The sequence below is a fragment of the Paramisgurnus dabryanus genome, chromosome 10, assembly GCF_030506205.2.
Source record: "Paramisgurnus dabryanus chromosome 10, PD_genome_1.1, whole genome shotgun sequence".
In the NCBI taxonomy this organism is placed as follows: Eukaryota; Metazoa; Chordata; class Actinopteri; order Cypriniformes; family Cobitidae; genus Paramisgurnus; species Paramisgurnus dabryanus.
In genome coordinates, this window is record NC_133346.1 from 4,758,098 (window position 1) to 4,778,766 (window position 20,669).

Below are 20,669 nucleotides of genomic sequence, written 5' to 3' on the forward strand. Positions count from 1 at the left end.
AACACCACGTTCTTGTGCATCCTGACCTGTACCATAAAAGAGAAAAATAACTGTAGGCTTATTTTTAAATTTCAGATATTACACAATGATCACAAACAGAGACCGAAACAGAAGAGAGGAAAGTTTTTTTTTTTACTGTAACTGTATACAGTTCATTCTTCTTTTGTTTTGTATGTGGACCACTGTATGTGCAACTTGGTGCTGGTTGGGATCATAGACTGTAAAAAAAGATGGACGACACGACGTCGCCTCCCTCCATTGTAATGAATTGAAGCCAAAAATGTCCGACCATGGTCGCCGCCATGTTACGTAAAAACATCAGTTTGGAGCCAGGGCACGCGCAGAAGGAATCGTCCGTGGAGCCAGAGGCGGAGCTGCGGTATCAAACTTCCGGCCAAACGCTCGCGCGACCAATTCAACCACACCAATCTTAACGACACGCCCCGTTTCTATAGCATCAAATAACTAGCTAAAATGAAAGTTATCACAAAAATTAACACTTGAACATATATCAATGTGATAACAACTGCTTAAAAGGACTAAAACTCTTTTTCAGAAACTTTTATTGGAAGTGTAAATATTTTTTTTATTTAGAGCAGAGTCCCATTTGTTTGAATGGAGAGGGCGGGGTTATGACTGCAGCCAGCCACCAGGGGGCGATCAAAGAGCCAGAGGCTTCACTTTTCAAGACTTATGAGGCATACCCGGTTGGGATGTAGACTGTGTAAATTGTTTTTGTGGGAAAAATAAAATATATTTGTTACCATGTATGTGTGTGTTCTGACGGAGTATAAAAAAATATTCTCAAATATTTTACAAATCTGTCTGTAGTAAGTGTAACACTGAACCAAAAAAGGCCTAAGTCGTTAATGATGAATGGTGAAGAAGTGTTTTCCATTCATCATAGTGTTTTACATAGAGCAGATCAGTGTTTAACTGGTTTTTATAAATGTCTATTCATATTCATATGATGGTTTGTGTGTGTCATTTGAAAACACAATACCATTTTGAGAAGAAATAACATTGTTTTGAATGTAAAGTTTCATTTTGCAGGAGAATTAAGGGTTTTGCCCATTGTGTGAGTGTTTTTTGATTTGTGTGTAGAGTTCTGAGAGTACGAGGCATGCTTTCAGAAAATGTGCGTAAAACTGTAATCACATCACATTTGATAACCTGACTAAAAAAGATCTGACCTGATAAAGAAAATGTGCTGCTGTTTCACTTTGCTGACCTGTGAAGTTCACAGTTCAAAAGGTCAATTGGTTTTCACACATCTTTTGATCCTTATCTTCTCTGTGAACCTGGGGAGGGGGCAGACCTGCTGTCTGTCTTGTGTGTGTGCATGGGTCCTTAGGTCCACGTTCGCAGGTGTGTGTGTGTGTGTGAGAGAGAACAGAAAAAAGGAGCAGCGATAAATAACATTACCATTTCAAAGCTAACAACTGGCGATATGGCTATATCTTTATCCAGTAGTTGTAGAATGAAAATAAAGAACAATATCTTACCTTAAATAAATGAAGAATCGACGGTAAGCTGTTGTCTCCTCCGCTGGAGTTCACCTAGAATAAACTTTTTGGAAACTTCCGCCAAATAAAACTGCGCAACAGCGCCAGAATGCGTAGCGGCCAAAAGTATATTGCATCCGTAGTGGTTTAGCACTACTATTGGAAATGAATGGATAAGCGTTTAGCCGTTTAGCTGATTCTCGGTGTCCGGGTTCGATTCCCGGCAAATGCATCTCAACTTTCTTGAAGCTATATTTTATACATACTTTTATATTTCTTCCTTATACTGTATACATAAAAAATTATATATTGAAAAGGAAAATACATTTTTACTATATAGGTTGTAATATTAGAAATGTATTTGTTGCCCCTGAAATAGATTTTGAATTAACGTTATATGTTAATATATGATATTAAAACTAAAATTAAATGTATTTTCAAATTCAAAAATAGATCTAATTATGCTTTCCTTTCTACAAAATGTTTTTTTAGCATATATTTAAAACATATTTTGGCCAAAGAAATTTATTTTTGCCGTATGAGAAATCAATGACTGAATCAAACATTGATGCTCCTAATCCCACAAATATGTTATGAGCGTTTTCCTGGATTTTACAGACAGGGTCACAAATGCAGTATGATGACAGATTGTGTAGACTTTACAGGAAATTACACATCTGCAAGAACTTTTCTGGTCTTCCAGGAACACTATGACTGCATGCAGATGAATTCCCATGGTGTCATTCAAGGCAGTTTTTCAATCCCCATATGGCAAAAAATACATTTCTCTGGCCAAAAATATATTTTAAATATATGCTAAATAAAAAGTAATGCCCAAGTGAATATATTTCTAATTTTATATCACATATGGCAAAAAATTTAAAAATACATGCTATTTATAAGTTAATTTTATAAAGTATATGTTTGTTAAAAAAGTTAAAAAATAAAGTTAAATGTAACTTTTTGTTTACTTTTTAAAAACGTAAGGTTACAAAGTTTTTCTTCAAATGCGACCTGAATATATTTTCATGAAATATATGGAGGGCAAACTACATTTTTAATGCTTCAAAATATACAAAAATAGCCAAAAATAAATCATTAAAAATATGAAAAGATAACTCAGTTAAACTTGTTTTTTTGTGCATTCCAATTAATATAAATTAAACTGCTGGTTTGTTTTTAAGCCTTCATAACTTAAAAATACAGCTAAGTAGCACAATAAAACACAATGAAAACATGTCAAAATAATAATAAATATTTTTTGGCAAAAATTTTGGAACCAAACTCTTCATACACTATAGCCTATATTTTTGCAGTATGAATCCAAAGGCTGCAGCCTGCGGAGGTCGCATATGCAGGCTGTATACGTCATCAAAAACCTGGTTTATTTAAGTTCACTGAGCATTACATTCGCAAGTCATTAGCATATTACAACAATTTACGATTAACCAAGAATAATAGTCAACTTTATAACTGTTAATATTCTGAAATAAGACAGTCTTGAAGTCGTATGCAGCCTGAAAATGCGACCTCCAAAGGCTGCAGCCTTCAAATTGATAAACGGCGAATGTTGTGGTCCTTTGAGTATTTTGTGTATCCTATTGATGTTTTACCTCTTCAAAGGACCACACAACCAGCACAGAAACATAAACCATATCTCAGAGTCAGAGCACACAGAAAACATTAAGCAATACCCCTCACAGGTTATGGAACAGTCAAACACATGGAACAAATCAAACTCTCTCACGCATACACAAACACAAAGTCTTCAAATCCTTCCGTGTGTACTTTAAAGATGACGATAAAACTCGATCTGTCTGAGAAAACATCACTGCTGCTTTCGGTCACTATTTGAAGTTTGGGGGAGCTGTAGAGAGGGTTGGCTTTTTAAGGTTAACCAAACCAACTTGGTGATTCAAATTACGACACATTGCAGTTATCACCACTAGATGGCGCAATGATACCTTTAACAATTACTTAATTCTGTCTGTATTTGAGTTGTTTTGTGTTTTTGAAAAGCAAAATGAGCTACTTATTATTTTGTTTTTTATTTTATAGTATAACAGAGCTATAAATACAACTAACAGCAATCTTAATGCAATATAAGATATGCATATATTATATAAAAGAATAAATTAAAAAAACAACATTAGTGAATTAAAGCTCCATAGATGGTGCAGTACATCAGGGGTTGGCCGTGAAATCTGTCAGCTGTTGAAATGACTTACAGAGAGTCTCATTATGAAAGTGCTGTCTGCTAACATTAAACAGAGACACAGAGAAACATTGAGCACAGAGAAATGGAAAGCGTAAGAGACACCAGACCTGAAATCCAGGACTCATTTAATATTGATTTCACAAAAATATTGAAACAAAACGCAACACTCATTCTCTTCTTACCATCAGATTCCACATTTTTCTGTCTTCATCTTCTGTCTTCTAACAGCAGTCCCATAAAAATGTAATTTTCAAATACACAGACAGTGCTCAGGTTTTGTTTAACAAATAAAGTTTATTTTACATAGAAGAACAATCATGTAGTTGATATATGTATATATAAAATAGTTAATGCCGAAGAAATCCTCTATAGGTGCTTTAAGCCAAAAGTCACACATGCTGGATGCTGGAGTCATAAACAGGAATCTACTAAGCCTGAAAGGTCAAATACTGGAGATGACCAGCCACAGGAAAAGCCTACCATGTAAAGTGCAACCCAGACAGACTGTCTGTAAAGGAAACCACGTAGGTACCACCTGTGGAGCAAAGGGCAGCATAAAAAGGTCACATGTACTGTAAAGCACTCATGTATTCGCACACACATATACACACAGCATTGTGAAACATTAGATTCTGTTGTTTGTGACATAAACATCTCTGTAAAAATTTGAACACATATGATACATGGTACGTGTGCACTGAATAGTGCCAGGTGTCTTTATTTTATCAAGAATGTCATTTCTCATTGCAAACTGTGTGAGATTTATTAAAAAAATAATCACATTGGATGTCTAGCGTTGCTAGTCTCTTGGCTGTCCATGTGTCTGCTATCTAATGAGCTCATAAGCTTCTATATAACAACATACACACACATACATACGATCATACACGCACACACATTTCAGCCCTTTAATTCTCATCTCTCACCTCTATCTGCTCTCAGCTCCTCTCTAATTGAGGCAAATCGACCCTGGATGAAAGCCGTCCTAGAGGCAATCATTTGGCCATATCTGTCAACTTTAAAGTTTTACATCAGAGGCCCAGGAGCTGCCGATGTGGGGGGCAAAAATGGTTCGGGTTCACGGGTCGTAGTTAACGCCTTATATGTGAAATGTTCCAAGGGCTAAACATTTGAAAGTTTTTGTCCTGTTTGACTCTCTTCATGGTTGGATTGCAACATTGGAGGAAAATGGGACAGACTCTGCTTGTTATAGCATTAAGATTAAGAACAAAGTCAGGCATGTGAATTGTGTGTTTGAGACATTGGAGTGAAAGAGTTTTATTTCATCCATTCTCGTCTACCATTCTCCTCTTGACTCTTGATTTTACAAGGTCATTCTGTTTATTAGCACATTGCTCCTTCAAGGATTTGTGAAATTGGAGTGGTTTAGTTTGTGAAAACTAGGATGATAAGAAGAGTTAGGAACTACGTCCCATCATCTTTCACAGAAATGCAACGTAATGGTCTCATTCTTCTCCTCTACATTCCAGGTCTCCTGAACCAAATGATCATCCATTGCGTCGTCTTCATCCTGTTCTTTCTCCTCAAACACACTTATTTCTTCAGTAGATGTCTCTAGGTAGTAGCTACTGCTGTGGCCTTCACTGTACTCATAAATGGTAGGCAGGCTGCTCCTCAATCCAAATCGTCGGCGTAGAGCGACCAACAATGGCTGGGGCACAGTAAAGATGTCCACATTGTTGCCTAGGTCCACCCAGGCCAAACTGGGAAACCTCTTGGGGTCCTTGACCATCTCTATCAGATCTTTAAGAATAGCTACAGTCAATCGGTTACCGTTGACGGCAAGTGTGGAGAGTTTGGGTAGCACCCCTAAAAATGGTAAAAGAAGTCGCAGGCTTTCGTCCAAGAGCTCTGTGAAGCTGAGGTCCACTGCTGTCACTGATGAACCGTTGTTCTGAAGGTAATATGCCACACGATGCAAATCACGGCCAGAGAGAGCGATACCAGACAAATCCACTGTATCATTGGCTAATTTCTTTGTCAGTGTAGTTTTAAGGCTGTGAAAAGAAACAAAAAAACATTATTTGAATTCAACATTAAATGACCTGTTTATGGGGGCAGTTTCCCGGACCGGGATTAGACTAATCCTACACTAAAATAAATATAAGAGCTGTCCGAACTGAAAACAACTTGCACTGACATATCTTTAAATATATCAGTGCCCTTTGTTTTTCCTAAAAATGCAAGCCAGTAATGTTTTTAGTAAGGCATATTGGTTAAAATTAGCTATATATCCTAAATAAACTAAGACCTTATCCTGGCTTAAGCTAATACCTGTCAGGGACACCACCCCTATATCCCTATACTTTAAGATTGCTATAAGAAAGCACACAAAACCCCCCCAAAAAACAGACCAAGCAGAAAAAAGATTATGCATGCATTGGAGCTATGCAAGCAATGTACGCAGCGACAAAATTGTGCATTGCAAGCATTGGTGGTTCAGTGGTAGAATTCTCGCCTGCCAAGCGGGAGGCCCGGATTCGATTCCCGGCCAATGCGTCTACACTTTTTTTAAGGCTACAAATCTCAAGATTGTTATAAGGAAGCATCAAAAACCACTGACGCAGCCTTATAAAACATGCATCCCAAGCATTGGTGGTTCAGTGGTAGAATTCTCGCCTGCCACGCGGGAGGCCCGGGTTCGATTCCCGGCCAATGCATCTACACTTTTATAAAGGCTACATATTTCAAGATTGCTATAAGGAAAAATCAAAAACCACTGATGCAGCCTTAAAAAACATGCATCCCAAGCATTGGTGGTTCAGTGGTAGAATTCTCGCCTGCCACGCGGGAGGCCCGGGTTCGATTCCCGGCCAATGCATCTACACTTTATAAAGGCTACATATTTCAAGATTGCTATAAGGAAAAATCAAAAACCGCTGACGCAGCCTTAAAAAACATGCATCCCAAGCATTGGTGGTTCAGTGGTAGAATTCTCGCCTGCCACGCGGGAGGCCCGGGTTCGATTCCCGGCCAATGCATCTGCACTTTTTTTAAAGCCACAAATTTCAAGATCGCTATAAGGAAAAATCAAAAACCGCTGACGCAGCCTTAAAAAACATGCATCCCAAGCATTGGTGGTTCAGTGGTAGAATTCTCGCCTGCCACGCGGGAGGCCCGGGTTCGATTCCCGGCCAATGCATCTACACTTTTTTAAAGCTACAAATTTCAAGATTGCTATAAGAAAAAATCAAAAAGTGGTAGAATTCTCGCCTGCCACGCGGGAGGCCCGGGTTTGATTCCCGGCCAATGCATCTACACTTTTATAAAGGCTACATATTTCAAGATTGCTATAAGGAAAAATCAAAAACCACTGACGCAGCCTTAAAAAACATGCATCCCAAGCATTGGTGGTTCAGTGGTAGAATTCTCGCCTGCCACGCGGGAGGCCCGAGTTCGATTCCCGGCCAATGCATCTACACTTTTTTAAAGCCACAAATTTCAAGATTGCTATATGGAAAAATCAAAAACCGCTGACGCAGCCTCAAAAAGCATGCATCCCAAGCATTGGTGGTTCAGTGGTAGAATTCTCGCCTGCCACGCGGGAGGCCCAGGTTCGATTCCCGGCCAATGCATCTACACTTTTTTAAAGCTACAAATTTCAAGATTGCTATATGGAAAAATCAAAAAGTGGTAGAATTCTCGCCTGCCACGCGGGAGGCCTGGGTTTGATTCCCAGCCAATGCATCTACACTTTTATAAAGGCTACATATTTCAAGATTGCTATGAGGAAATATCAAAAACCACTGACGCAGCCTTGAAAAACATGCATCCCAAGCATTGGTGGTTCAGTGGTAGAATTCTCGCCTGCCACGCGGGAGACCCGGGTTCGATTCCCGGCCAATGCATCTACACTTTTTTAAAGCTACAAATTTCAAGATTGCTATAAGGAAAAATCAAAAAGTGGTAGAATTCTTGCCTGCCACGCGGGAGGCCCGGGTTCGATTCCCGGCCAATGCATCTACACTTTTTTAAAGCTACAAATTTCAAGATTGCTATAAGGAAAAATCAAAAAGTGGTAGAATTCTTGCCTACCACGCGGGAGGCCCGGGTTCGATTCCCGGCCAATGCATCTACACTATTTTAAAGCTACATATTTCAAGATCGCTATAAGGAAAATTCAAAAACCACTGACGCAGCCTTAAAAATCATGCATCCCAAGCATTGGTGGTTCAGTGGTAGAATTCTCGCCTGCCACGCGGGAGGCCCGGGTTCGATTCCCGGCCAATGCATCTGCACTTTTTTTAAAGCCACAAATTTCAAGATCGCTATAAGGAAAAATCAAAAACCGCTGACGCAGCCTTAAAAAACATGCATCCCAAGCATTGGTGGTTCAGTGGTAGAATTCTCGCCTGCCACGCGGGAGGCCCGGGTTCGATTCCCGGCCAATGCATCTACACTTTTTTAAAGCCACAAATTTCAAGATCGCTATAAGGAAAAATCAAAAACCGCTGACGCAGCCTTAAAGAACATGCATCCCAAGCATTGGTGGTTCAGTGGTAGAATTCTCGCCTGCCACGCGGGAGGCCCGGGTTCGATTCCCGGCCAATGCATCTACACTTTTTTAAAGCCACAAATTTCAAGATCGCTATAAGGAAAAATCAAAAACCGCTGACGCAGCCTTAAAGAACATGCATCCCAAGCATTGGTGGTTCAGTGGTAGAATTCTCGCCTGCCACGCGGGAGGCCCGGGTTCGATTCCCGGCTAATGCATCTACACTTTTTTAAAGCCACAAATTTCAAGATCGCTATAAGGAAAAATCAAAACCCACTGACGCAGTGGTAAAAAACATGCATCCCAAGCATTGGTGGTTCAGTGGTAGAATTCTCGCCTGCCATGCGCAATGCATCTACACTTCTCTTAAGGCTATAAGATTGCTATAAGGTAACATCAAAACCCACTGATGCAAGTATATATCACTGCAGCCCGGAGACTGCAGGTGGGAGGATCTTATGCCGCAAGTGGGAGGAGATTATGCCGCAAGTAGGAGGGATTTCAGAAATGTGCAAGTAGGAGGAGTTACACTTTAAATGGGACGGTGGTGAATCCTCTGGAAGTTTGTACAGCCCACTTGCTGCTAAAGCTCCACCCACTTGCTGCTAACCCACCCATTTGCAGCTGGCTCCGACCTCCGTTTATACGCCTCTCCACTGACGCAGCCTTAAAAAGCATGCATTCCAAGCATTGGTGGTTCAGTGGTAGAATTCTCGCCTGCCACGTGGGGTTCGATTCCTGGAAGTGCATGATTTGCTATGAGATAGTAATACTAGGTGGGTATTGGCTTTTACAGGCACACACAGTCAAGACTCAGTTCCTAAAATTAGTGATTGGGACTATGGAGTCACTTCGAATAGATTCAGTTCCTTGAATCTCGGCAGTTAGCCGTCACACTAAGAATGTATTACTTCATACTTACATCTCTCTATCTCTTTAAATAGGACACCGTGATAGGCTCAAACCAGAAAATTAATCTCCAAATAAATAATCACAAGCATTTTTACAGCCTGCTCACAGACCAATCCTTTACATTACACTGACATTTACACATTTAGCAAACGTTTTAATTCAAAGCGATTCAGAATGTATTCGTTTTAAAAGAATGTGTGTAATATATTCTATATGGGTATTATTTAAAAGGCTCTTATGGATGACAAATGCCTCCAGGGCACTTGCTATTGCTACTGAACAGCAATGCAGCTCCCTCCTTCAATCACCTTGTAGCACCCTGCCCCTCTGCAGTGGGGAAAGTCCATCTGTTTCTCTGCTTGGCACGATAGGATTACATTCAGAGGAGCATGTGCTGTGACTGCAAGATTTGGACTTCCTTTGCCATGTGCAGTATTGTTCTGAGTCTGCGCTCGACTGATTGGATTAAGGGTTTCCTACAGGAGCTCCCTGGCACTGCACCCACTTTTTTGCATGGGAGCAGAGGTCCAGCCACACAAACCCCACAGATCAGCCCTTTTCCAAAACACTTGCTGTGTGTCAGTGTCGTAGTTATGGGAAGGAGTGTTGTGAGCTGGTGGGGTGGGGGCTTAACGGACTGCAGCTCAGAATCACTTGCCTATCTGCGAAGTAAAGCATCAGCGCCAGTCTGGCGGGCCAGGTTTAGACTGGAGATCTGAATACCCTTTAACTAAGAAACATTGTCTGTTCTTTTAGGTTGTCTGTTATGGATGATGACACATACTCGGATCAGAAACAAATTAGACTACTTCACAAAGAAAACATGTACTATGGTTCAGGCACTAATACACTGAAACAAATTCTGGGTTGGTTTTAACCCATAGTAGGGTCAAATATGTTTAATTTAAACAAACCGAGTGGGTTTGTCCCCTGCCATTGAAAGTAACAAAGGGGACTCTTTCAATGGCAGGGGACTATCACTAAGTGATTACCATGTTGATAACCAATGAAAAATTTAACAGCATGGGGGTCAACATTCCTTCAGTGTGTTAACAACATTGGTAGGCTTTAGTGACCCCTATTGGTGGTACTATAACAACACAACTATTCAGGTGCTGGTCATATAATTAGAATATCATCAAAAAGTTGATTTATTTCACTAATTCCATTCAAAAAGTGAAACTGGTATATTATATTAATTCATTACATATGTTTCAAATGTTTATTTTTGATGATTATAACTGACAAAAAGAAAAAAATACCAAATTCAGTATCTCAGAAAATTGGAATATTGTGAAAAGGTTCAATATTGAAGACCCCTGGTGCCACACTCTAATCAGATAATTGTCTCTCAGTCTTATTCTGTAGGCTACACAATCATGGGGAAGACTGCTGACCTGACAGTTGTCCAAAAGACGACCATTGATGCCTTGCACAAGGAGGTCAAGACACAAAAGGTAATTGCAAAAGAGGCTGACTGTTCACAGATCTCTGTGTCCAAGCACATTAATAGAGAGGCAAAAGGAAGGAAAAGAAGTGGTAGAAAAAAGTGTACAAGCAATGGGGAAAACTGCACCCTGGAGAGGATTGTGAAACAAAACCTATTCAAAAATGTGGGGGACATCACAAAGAGTGGACTGCAGCTGGAGTCAGTATTTCAAAAACCACTATGCACAGACATATGCAAGACACGGGTTTTAGCTGTCGCATTTCTTTTGTCAAGCCACTCTTGAACAACAGACAGCGTCTCGCCTGAGCTAAAGACAAAAAAATACTGGACTCCTGCTATGTTCTCTGATGAAAGTAAATTTTGCATTTCCTTTGGAAATCAGGGTCCCAGAGTCTAAAGAAAGAGAGGAGAGGCACACAATCCGTTGCTTGAGGTCCAGTGTAAAGTTTTCACAGTCAGTGATGGTTTGGGGTGCCATGTCATCTGCTGGTGTTGGTCCACAGTGTTTTCAGAGGTCCAAAGTCAACGCTGCCATATACCAGGAAGTTTTAGAGCACTTCATGCTTCCTGCTGCTGACCAACTTTATGAAGATGCAGAATTTATTTTCCAACAGGACTTGGCACCGGCACACAGTGCCAAAGCTACCAGTACCTGGTTTAAGGACAATAGTATCCCTGTTCTTAATTGGCCAGCAAACTCGCCTGACCTTAACCCAATAGAAAATCTATAGGGTATTGTAAAGAGAAAGATGTGAAAGCCTATGCCAGACCCAACAATGCCTAAGAGCTGAAGGTCACTATCCATGCAACCTTGTCTCTCATAACACCTGAGCAGTGCAAGAGACTCATCGACTCCATGCCAGGCCACATTTCTGCAGTAATTCAAGCAAAAGGAGCCCCAACTAAGTATTGAGTGCTGTACATCCTCATACTTTTCATGTTCATACTTTTCAATTGGCCATGATTTATAAAAATCCTTTCTTTGTATTGGTCTTTAGTAATTTTCTGAGATACCGAATTTGGGATTTTCCTTAGTTGTCAGTTATAATCATCAAAATTAAAAGAAATAAACATTTGAAATATATCAGTCTGTGTGTTATGAATGAATATAATATTCAAGTTTCACTTTTTGAATGGAATTAGTGAAATTAATCAACTTTTTGATGATATTCTAATTATATAAAAAGTTGCCTTGAATTCTGCTCAATTTTTGTGAGTATCCATTAGTTTTGAACCTTGTTATTTTTCATTCCTGCTATGTATCATTTCAGACCCACATAACAAAGATTCAGATGTACGTCATATCGCAGACAAAGAAAGTGGTTTCTGGAGTCAAATATAAGGTCAGCTGACAAAGGCGATCAATGCATCGAATGATTAAATTAGGTGAGGAATTTTCTAAAATCCACGGAGGAGCTGAAGACCACACTTAATGAGAGATCTACCGGCTCTAATTGCCTCATACATCCACGCTGCCCTTTGGGATATTGACATGTTTTTACCAAGAGCTTTCATGACCTATTAAGAGCAACCGCAAGATCAGTGAGAGGCTACAATGAAAAAGCCACAAAAACAAACAAAGGAAGTTGCCAGGCCTATGCCATGTTCTTTATTACACATTTCATGTCTCCAGTACCACCAGACACATGGTTTCATCTGCTTAAGATCTGTAACATCGGTTGACTAAGCAAATCTGGCATTTACGTGCTAAGCTTCAACAGAATTTGTGCTCAACCAAAGTGTATGCTTTCCTCTATCTTCACATACACTGACTTATGGGTAAAACCTTTCAAAAACTTGTCAATGCAAATCCGCATACTTACAAAGGCCAGGCGGCTTTGCTCCCCCGCCACGACTCTCCATGAAACTTAACTTTGTCTCTTCAGCTGATTTCTGTGTAAGTTTTCACTAAGCCCTAACAACATGGCAGTTTCGAAGGCCTGTACAGTCCTATACTGACAGTCTGACATGTGCTCTATAGGAAATAATGGCAGTGCAACATGTTTTTAGATGAATTTAAGATGCAGTGTAACATGTCTCTTCTGATTGGACATCTAAGTCAAATTTTTGTTTCTCATGTTCCGACTGACCCTTGAGATAATGTTTGTAAAACGATGTTTTACCCAGCAATGTTAGGGACCAATTACACCACTTGATTTCAACCGTAAATGGGAAAGTTTTCATGAAGTTTACTTGACAACAGTGTTTCTGGGTCCTAAAAACGCAAACTTTTAAAAAACGGTTTAAAAGTTTAAGTTTTGATAACGCCGCCGCCTCTGTGCAAACTACGTAAATGTGAATCTGTGAAAACTGTGACATCATGTGATGGCGTTCATTGAGTCTATAGGCATGCACGAGTATAACCAAAATATCAATGGTGGCCTACAGGACTGTGTTTGTGATGCTCAAGATACTGAGTTTATTAACGCTTTTCCAACAAAGTTTACTACCTCAATGTCCATCTAAACAAAACTGCTTGATGCTTTTGCCATCTTGATTGATTGTATTTACCGCTCTGTAGAAGAATGTGTATGACGGCAAGCGTTTAGTGTTTCTTTACAAAGTAACATCGCCATCTACTGGCACGCATAATGCAGCACTATTAGTCGTCTTCGCGGATCTTTTTGACGGCAAAATGTTGAATTTTTTTCAAAAACGCAAAAGAAAACACTTTTCTGTTTTGTACTACATCTCTGTCATGTAAACGTGGCCTAAACATCTTTAAAAACGTAGTAAGCAAAATTTAAGATTCATCTAATTATGGCCAAATAAAAAACAGCTTTCAAAACAAGCAATTTAATTCAGATCATAAAGCATATGCGTTACCCTTTTGTAGAAGCTCACAACATTGTAGTGCTGTTATATTCACAGCCATTGACAGAGTTACCTTTGATAAAAGCAGTAATTATAATGACAATAACAGCACATGATGTGTGTGACAGTGTGATACTCCTGCTGATTGGGAGCCCTGTTTTCTCGTATCTGTGAATACGCTTTAAAAAAGACTTCAAAGCTCTCCTGGCATTTCAGCGCAGTGTTTTCCATAAACCAAAACCAGTTCAGTGCTAATGCAACATTCTAGCTATGCGTACGTGTTTGTTAGTATGAGTCCAATGTCTGTCTCTACTTTCTGTCTATATATGGTTTTGACTTGAATTATTGGAGAGGGTCGCCCCCAAAGAAATGATGGATTACAACAGTAGCATAGCAGGATCCCTGCCAGCAGAGTTACAGCTGCAAAAATGGCAATAAAATGTATTGCTTTCGAAAGGTCTACCCCACGGCTGATAGCTGGTGTAAGATCTACTGTATAGTCGATTGGTGCCGACTGTCTGCTCGACCCTAATACCTCAGCACTCTGGGAATTTATGTGTCTGCATATTTAGCAGTTGTTTTGCCAAGTTGCTTGCTCGCAGACAAATAAGAGATGTGATGTAATGCCAATCAAGGTTATGGAGGGAAAATGCATCTTTAAAGAAGGACACAGGAATTGTATGCCTGGTGTTAGTATCCACTGGCAACTCTAGGGTTACAAACCTGACTCTCTAACCATTAAGCTATCCTTACGAAAATTCGCATGAGTTGAACGTCTGTTATGCATTCGACTGTGCATGTACGTTCATGTACATGAAAAACAAACTAAGCCACGATTGCCCCCTATCCATGCCTTACCATAAAATATGATGATGCAAGGTTTGTTTTAGGACTGTACTATGCTACTTTTTTTAAATAGTGGTTCTAGTGGAGCAAAATTAACTGACAATTATGCATTTGGTGACGCTTTAACCTAAAGAGATTTATTGTACGCATTTTTTTTCAGTATGTGAAAAATCTGATAAATTAAAAAAATAAATCAACATACATTTAAGGTAGTCCAACAAATATTGCAATGATGTAAAAATACACTTTTTGCATTAAATATTAAAAACTTTTGCATTTCAGTATAAGAATATATTTGATCATGGACAGATATATTTGTAGCCATAGGCTACAAAAATTACAAATTTGTTATTCCAAAAATCATTAGGATATTAAGTAAAGATATTTTGTGAACTTAGATTCTACTGAAAATTTATAAAAAAATTATATATTATTAGTAATATGTGTTGCTAAGGACTTCATTTGGACAAGTTTAAAGGCATTTTTTTCAATATTTAGATTTTTTGCACCCTCAGATTCCAGATTTTCAAATAGTTGTTTTTCGGCCAAATTAAGATTTTGGTTCCCAAACGCGATAAATGGCATTAAAAAAAAATAGTTACCGCCAAAATCAGTATTGTATCAGGTCAGTATTAAAAAGTAAATTCTTAATTTAACGCAAAATCTGATATCTGTTGTGTTATTCTGTCATCTTTTCTACCTTTTTCCAAAGCGCGACAAACGCCAGTCCTCCTTCTCTGCAAAATGCAATACATCCGCTCAACCAATCACAGCGCACCATTCCACGCATTGTAAACAACAATGGCGGCGCTTTAAATACACACAGAATCCTAGTTTTCCTCATCTATTTTGTACTTTGTGATCAACAAACAAACAAAAACAAAATAGTAATTTTGATGGCATTAATAAGACTGTGGCGGGGAAGAAACGTAAGTCATCAAATTCAAATAATTTACATGAGAGGCACTTGGGCGAAGGAAAAATGCCAGCTGTTGCTCGTTTTCCCCTACGACAGCATCAAGCTTCTGTCATGCTAACACATTGACCCAGGGGATCTTATGAAAAACTTTCCATTATTTTACTCTTAGTCAATGAAAATCAAGCAGGACCAAAAAATTTCAGCGATGACATCCCAAGGATGACAGCAGCAATGACAGTGTTCTTAATATGACAAAGTAAGTGTTTAGGTTAATGCCGTTAATGTTTATTTTTTTAACTAGTTAACTAAATGAATATAACATGGCAAAGATGAATGTACATTTTTATATTAATTCAATAGATTTATAGCATTTAAAAAAAAACTTATGCTTAATTGCTTTATTGCATTTTGCGGAAAAAATAATCTGATCAGTTTTTATAAAAAATCTTTGAAAATCAAATTATGGATTTAAATTTTTTATGTAATTATAACCTAAAGATGCTACGTGAAAGTTTGTAACAGAAAATAGTGGTTTTCATCTTGTCACTTTCTTGATTTCGAAAATACATTTTTATCCAAATTAGGGTTTATTGCGTTTTGGAACCAAACTCTTCAAATATTGTCCTATCATAACAAACCACATCAATGGATAACTTATTTACTCAGCTTTCAGATGATATATAAATCTCAATTTCAAAAAAATTACCCTTATGATGGTAATACATGATACATTAGCAGTGCAAAAGGTTCTGGATTCAAAGAACGCAGGTACTGATAAACTATATAGCTTTTGTGAAACACTTTGGATAAAAGCATCTACAGAATATAACTTCTCTTAAAAACAATGGTTAGATATAATCTTACACCTGTTGTTTACAGCTAGCGACATGTACTGTACCGTGATTTCCCCATGTGATACTGGTGATTATACGCAGATAAGCTTTAGAGATGCTTATCTAACACCAGTTCACAGAACTGCTTATCTGATGGGATTAAGTCAAGCATTGAGGCATGACGCGCAGCTCTTTACCACATCGAGGCAAAGTAAAAAAAAACATCAGATTTATGAAAGATAATTTAAGATTGAACGTTACGCAAGGTCCGGTTTGGAGGAACAACACTCCAAATAAAGGTGCTATGCCATAGAAGAATCGGTTTTGGCTGTATGGTTCCATAAAGAACTTTTAGCACTTTAGTGGAAATTTTTTTTGATTGTAAGGTTCTTTAGGGAACCAAAATGTTTGTGTGCATCGATGTGTAGCATCTAAAAAAGGAGTGAGACTTGTGGATGACCCTTCTGCTGTCAGCCCTCCGGGAGGCCGCCCGTTCACACGATATGTAGGTCAGACACATTTAAACACAGCCTGCAAGGAGGTCAAGAAGTAGGAATGAAAAACATAAGAGGGTAGATTAAAGACCAGATACATGAGAGAGGGGTCCAAAGGGACAGTTCACCCTAAAAATGAAAATGATTTCTTCACTTAGCATGTACTCTACCTCATGCAATTCCTGGTTTTGACTAAAACTCAACTTGATCACAAATCATATAAGTGAAACTAAATAGTCCAGGCAAAATAGCGTTTTACGACAGACTAATTGTAAAAGAATTTTTTTCACCATAGATCATTTCTATGAGGTGTCCAGAACAACATACTAAAAGTCCTAAGAAATCCTAGTTGAGGAAATATGTTAATTTCTCATCAATCCGAAATGTGTGTCAATAAGGCCATACTACAGTACAACCCAATGGGGCTATTTTTTCCTTTACTCCTATCAAAATGAAACTTTACACAATGAAAGTACCCATGAAAAGTAAATTTTTTTGTATTACAAGTTGCTTTGAAAATTAAATTTAATATGCAAATGAGCTATACACTAATCGAATATGCCCAAAATACACCCAAAAGTAACTTTTTGGTATTACAAGTTTCTTTTGAAATGAATTTGAATATCCACATGAGCTTTACACTTATTTAATATGTCCTAATTTGCATAGGCAGAAACATCATTCATATGATAAATATATCGGCCCAATGTTCATCCAATCATCCTGCTGCTTTTAGACTGGCCTCTAACCTGAAAACTGCCTGGCTTGGTAGTTCCTGCCAGCTGTATAACCCCCACCGGTATAATCTTCAGGGTCACGGAGGAACACAAGCCTCCCCACCACAACAAAGTAGCAACAGAAGGGGAGGCCTTTTTCGTGTTTTTGTTTTTTGGTGATTTTGTTTTTACATCTTTTTTTAAATCCAGCCTGGATCCTCGACCCCTTCTCTGTGGCTCATGGTTCTGGCACCTCCTATATCAGTTCCTGGTTTGTTCTTTGCTTAGTTCTTCCCCTCTGGGTCATATTCATCTGATAAATCAGGCAACTGTGAGTTTGTACAGCTATTACCACAACATTTTCCACAAATGTTAGTGCAAGGGGGTCCATGTTTTTTGCATGTGCATCTCTTTGTGCTGCAGTCTTTCTTGCAACTACAGTGGACGTAACTATCAACTCCAAAAGTGCAGCAGTAAGTAAACATGATTTTAAATGGTATGGATCAATTTTTCTGCAAATGTAATGATTGAGCTGAAGTTTAGAGCTGCTGTGTGCATCATGCCATCCAGATCTGAAGCCCGGAAAATGCCGCTATAAAGTATAATGTGGTTATAATGTAACGCTATAGCCTAAAATGTAAGTGAGCATCTTATTTATGTATTTAATTTTTTTCGATTCAATTTTATTTATATAGCGCTTTTCACAATTTGGTACCTTTTAGACCTATGCGTATTGGTTTAGTCACAGCAGTGATTAACAAAAATTCGGCTAAGACCAGCATAAGCTGGTAACTGGTTTTTGCTGATTTAAGGTGGCAGTAGCTGGTTTAAGCTGGTCCTCCCAGCCTGGGAAAAAATTGACATGGTGTTGGCTCGTTACGCTGCTTGGCTGATCAGTCATTATTGGCATTAATCTCCCATCCAAAACATGGCACCCCCAAGGTTTTGGGTCCATAGGTTCACTTCCCCCTTTCCACTTCATCATTTGGTAAAAGACCCAACGACTATGGAACTTTGCAGCTGCTGACGTTGGAGGAAGAGATTGAGCTTCCACTGGAGATGAGTTCTGAGTTACTTTAATAAAGAATTGCCTGTTATCTCAGCATGTCCAGTGAATCATCCTTTTGCCCCCATACAGTGATACTAGAGCTTTTTCACCTGCAATGATGATGCCTTTTCCCACATTTTCCTGTGACTGGCTAAACACCTTAGCTTGTTTGAGAAAGCTCGTGTCATTCTTTACTTTTTTCAGTGCCATCCCTTTCCTATGCCAAATAGACGAGATGTAGAATTACAGCCTCAAAATGATTGTGGTTGGATTGTTTGAAGAGCTCGATGTGTCATCTTGAATGGAAAAAGTCTGAAATCATTTAGTTGCTTTTAAATAAAAATCTATAATATGGTATAGGTTTTCGTTCCCTAATTAAAATGTAAGTATGGAAAACAATCAATTACACATTCTTAATAAAAATGTCATTTAAATTCTGAAACATAAGAGGATTTTATATAAATTGTTTCAGCACTGACTCATAATAGTGCCCCAACAAAATAAATGGCCAATTGCACTGCATTGTAATGAATGTATTTTGTAATGCAATTTTTTTTACCCATATCAATGCTGCAAGGAAACCTCAGGTACATTTATGCTGTTATACTAGTGACCTTAAGAAAAAAGGAATCAGTCTTTCTTGTGTTTTGTTAATAAATTTACTGTATTGATCTATTTTTTAGCTTAACATGCATTTAAATTGTAAAGATTTTGCTAGTGCTGCAATTCAGATTGCTTTAGTGAGGCAATTTTATCAGATGAATATAACCCAGAGTGGAAGAACCAAGTAAAGAACAAACCAGGAAATGATATGGGGGTGCCCGAACCAAAAGCCACAGAGAAGGGGTTGAGGATCCAGGCTGGATAAAAAACATAAAAAAATGTAATAACAAAAACACACACAAAAAACACAACTCTCCCCTTCTGTTCAGGCTTGTGTTACTCCGTGACCCTGAAGATTATACCGGTGGGGGTTATACAGCTGGCAGGACTTACCAAGCCAGGCAGTTTTCAGGTTAGAGGCCAGTCTAAAAGCAGCAGGATGATTGGATGAACATTGGGCTGATATATTTATCAAACATATGAATGATGTTTCTGCCTATGCAAATTAGGACATATTAAATAAGTGTAAAGCTCATGTGGATATTCAAATTCATTTCAAAAGAAACTTGTAATACCAAAAAGTTACTTTTGGGTGTATTTTGGGCATATTCGATTAGTGTATAGCTCATATGCATATTAAATTTAATTTTCAAAGCAACTTGTAATACAAAAAAATTTACTTTTCATGGGTACTTTCATTGTGTAAAGTTTCATTTTGATAGGAGTAAAGGAAAAAAATAGCCCCAATGGGGTGTATTGTAGTCTGGCCTTATTGGCACACATTTCGGATTGATGAGAAATTAACATATTTCCTCAACTAGGATTTCTTAGGACTTTTAGTATGTTGTTCTGGACACCTCATAGAAATGATCTATGCTGAAAAAAATTCTTTTACAATTACTTCTATTTTTTGCTCCAAAATGAGTTAGTTTGCCTGGACTAAAATAACAGATGTAAGAGGGGCATTGTGCCTATAGTTGCAGAAGGTTCATATTTCCTAAAATATGGGCTACACAGTCTCAAATTAACATGTGCTTACTACAAATAAAGATCCTTCGAAAACTCGTTTTTTACAAGCCACTGAAAACATCCACAGGACCACATGTGGGTCAGACTCTCATCATGCCATCATGTTTTGGGCAATGATAGCCGATGTATATTTAACAGCCATGCGGGGAGCCAAACACGCTCAGCAGTATGAGGAAGATGTTATGTGACAAATATCAACTCCTCGCCGCTCTCAGCACAACCTCGAACGTTTCACAGGAAACGCATCGCAGGCGACCCCCAAAACCGAGACCTCGATACAAAAGGGGATAATTACACAGAGAGTTGTCGCTGTTTCATCTGCAGCCCTGCTGACTACTTTATTAAACAGATTCATCATTTGATTTCGTTACGGAGGCAGTATGGGCGAGATGCTATCGGTTGCCTCGCAGGAGATCCGCTTGATGAAATAACAACTGCTGTTGCACCGTCTCGTGTTATCGCATGAGGGGCTTTTAGAAGCGTTTATTTTTTTTTAAATGTGTGAGTGATTAGCCTAGAAACGAGATTTAAAAACTGTCAAAGAGCGCAGGCTTCTCACGTGGAGATGTGCGCAACATGCAGACCTCCAAAACTCATTTCTGAATTTTGCATTGAGACGAAAATGTTAGTGGTGCTTGCCTTTGGAAAAACAGGGCTATGATTTGTCATCAACAAATCGTCATATTTTAACCCAAAATGAAAATAAATAAATATTAAAATACTTTAATATACACTCACCTAAACGATTATTAGGAACACCATACTT

At 38.6% G+C, this 20,669-nt stretch overlaps 1 protein-coding gene and 12 non-coding genes across 14 annotated transcripts in view; 12 read left to right on the forward strand and 1 right to left on the reverse strand.

Moving 5' to 3' along the window:
* Positions 1-4,050: 4,050 nt before the first annotated feature.
* Positions 4,051-20,669, reverse strand: part of lrrc75bb (leucine rich repeat containing 75Bb) — a 33,041-nt gene continuing 16,422 nt past the window's right edge. Inside the window, exons 4-5 of one of the 2 annotated variants that reach the window (XR_010530589.2) lie at positions 4,650-5,741; positions 4,051-4,258 (exon numbers count right to left, since the gene is read on the reverse strand). Coding sequence is in view for 1 of the 2 variants with exons in the window: in XM_065261677.2 (XP_065117749.1) it covers positions 5,159-5,741 (583 nt within the window). In the remaining variant the exon portion in view is untranslated. Of the gene's footprint in view, positions 5,742-20,669 lie in introns of both variants that reach the window. The other variant, XM_065261677.2, reaches the window with a different exon arrangement.
* trnag-gcc (transfer RNA glycine (anticodon GCC)) lies at positions 6,173-6,243 on the forward strand. Its single transcript has one exon. It is a non-coding gene; the product is annotated as a tRNA-Gly (tRNA).
* Positions 6,334-6,404, forward strand: trnag-gcc (transfer RNA glycine (anticodon GCC)). Its single transcript has one exon. It is a non-coding gene; the product is annotated as a tRNA-Gly (tRNA).
* On the forward strand, positions 6,495-6,565 carry trnag-gcc (transfer RNA glycine (anticodon GCC)). Its single transcript has one exon. It is a non-coding gene; the product is annotated as a tRNA-Gly (tRNA).
* Positions 6,655-6,725, forward strand: trnag-gcc (transfer RNA glycine (anticodon GCC)). Its single transcript has one exon. It is a non-coding gene; the product is annotated as a tRNA-Gly (tRNA).
* trnag-gcc (transfer RNA glycine (anticodon GCC)) lies at positions 6,816-6,886 on the forward strand. The gene has a single exon. It is a non-coding gene; the product is annotated as a tRNA-Gly (tRNA).
* On the forward strand, positions 7,089-7,159 carry trnag-gcc (transfer RNA glycine (anticodon GCC)). The gene has a single exon. It is a non-coding gene; the product is annotated as a tRNA-Gly (tRNA).
* Positions 7,249-7,319, forward strand: trnag-gcc (transfer RNA glycine (anticodon GCC)). The gene has a single exon. It is a non-coding gene; the product is annotated as a tRNA-Gly (tRNA).
* Positions 7,522-7,592, forward strand: trnag-gcc (transfer RNA glycine (anticodon GCC)). The gene has a single exon. It is a non-coding gene; the product is annotated as a tRNA-Gly (tRNA).
* On the forward strand, positions 7,906-7,976 carry trnag-gcc (transfer RNA glycine (anticodon GCC)). Its single transcript has one exon. It is a non-coding gene; the product is annotated as a tRNA-Gly (tRNA).
* On the forward strand, positions 8,067-8,137 carry trnag-gcc (transfer RNA glycine (anticodon GCC)). The gene has a single exon. It is a non-coding gene; the product is annotated as a tRNA-Gly (tRNA).
* On the forward strand, positions 8,227-8,297 carry trnag-gcc (transfer RNA glycine (anticodon GCC)). The gene has a single exon. It is a non-coding gene; the product is annotated as a tRNA-Gly (tRNA).
* On the forward strand, positions 8,387-8,457 carry trnag-gcc (transfer RNA glycine (anticodon GCC)). Its single transcript has one exon. It is a non-coding gene; the product is annotated as a tRNA-Gly (tRNA).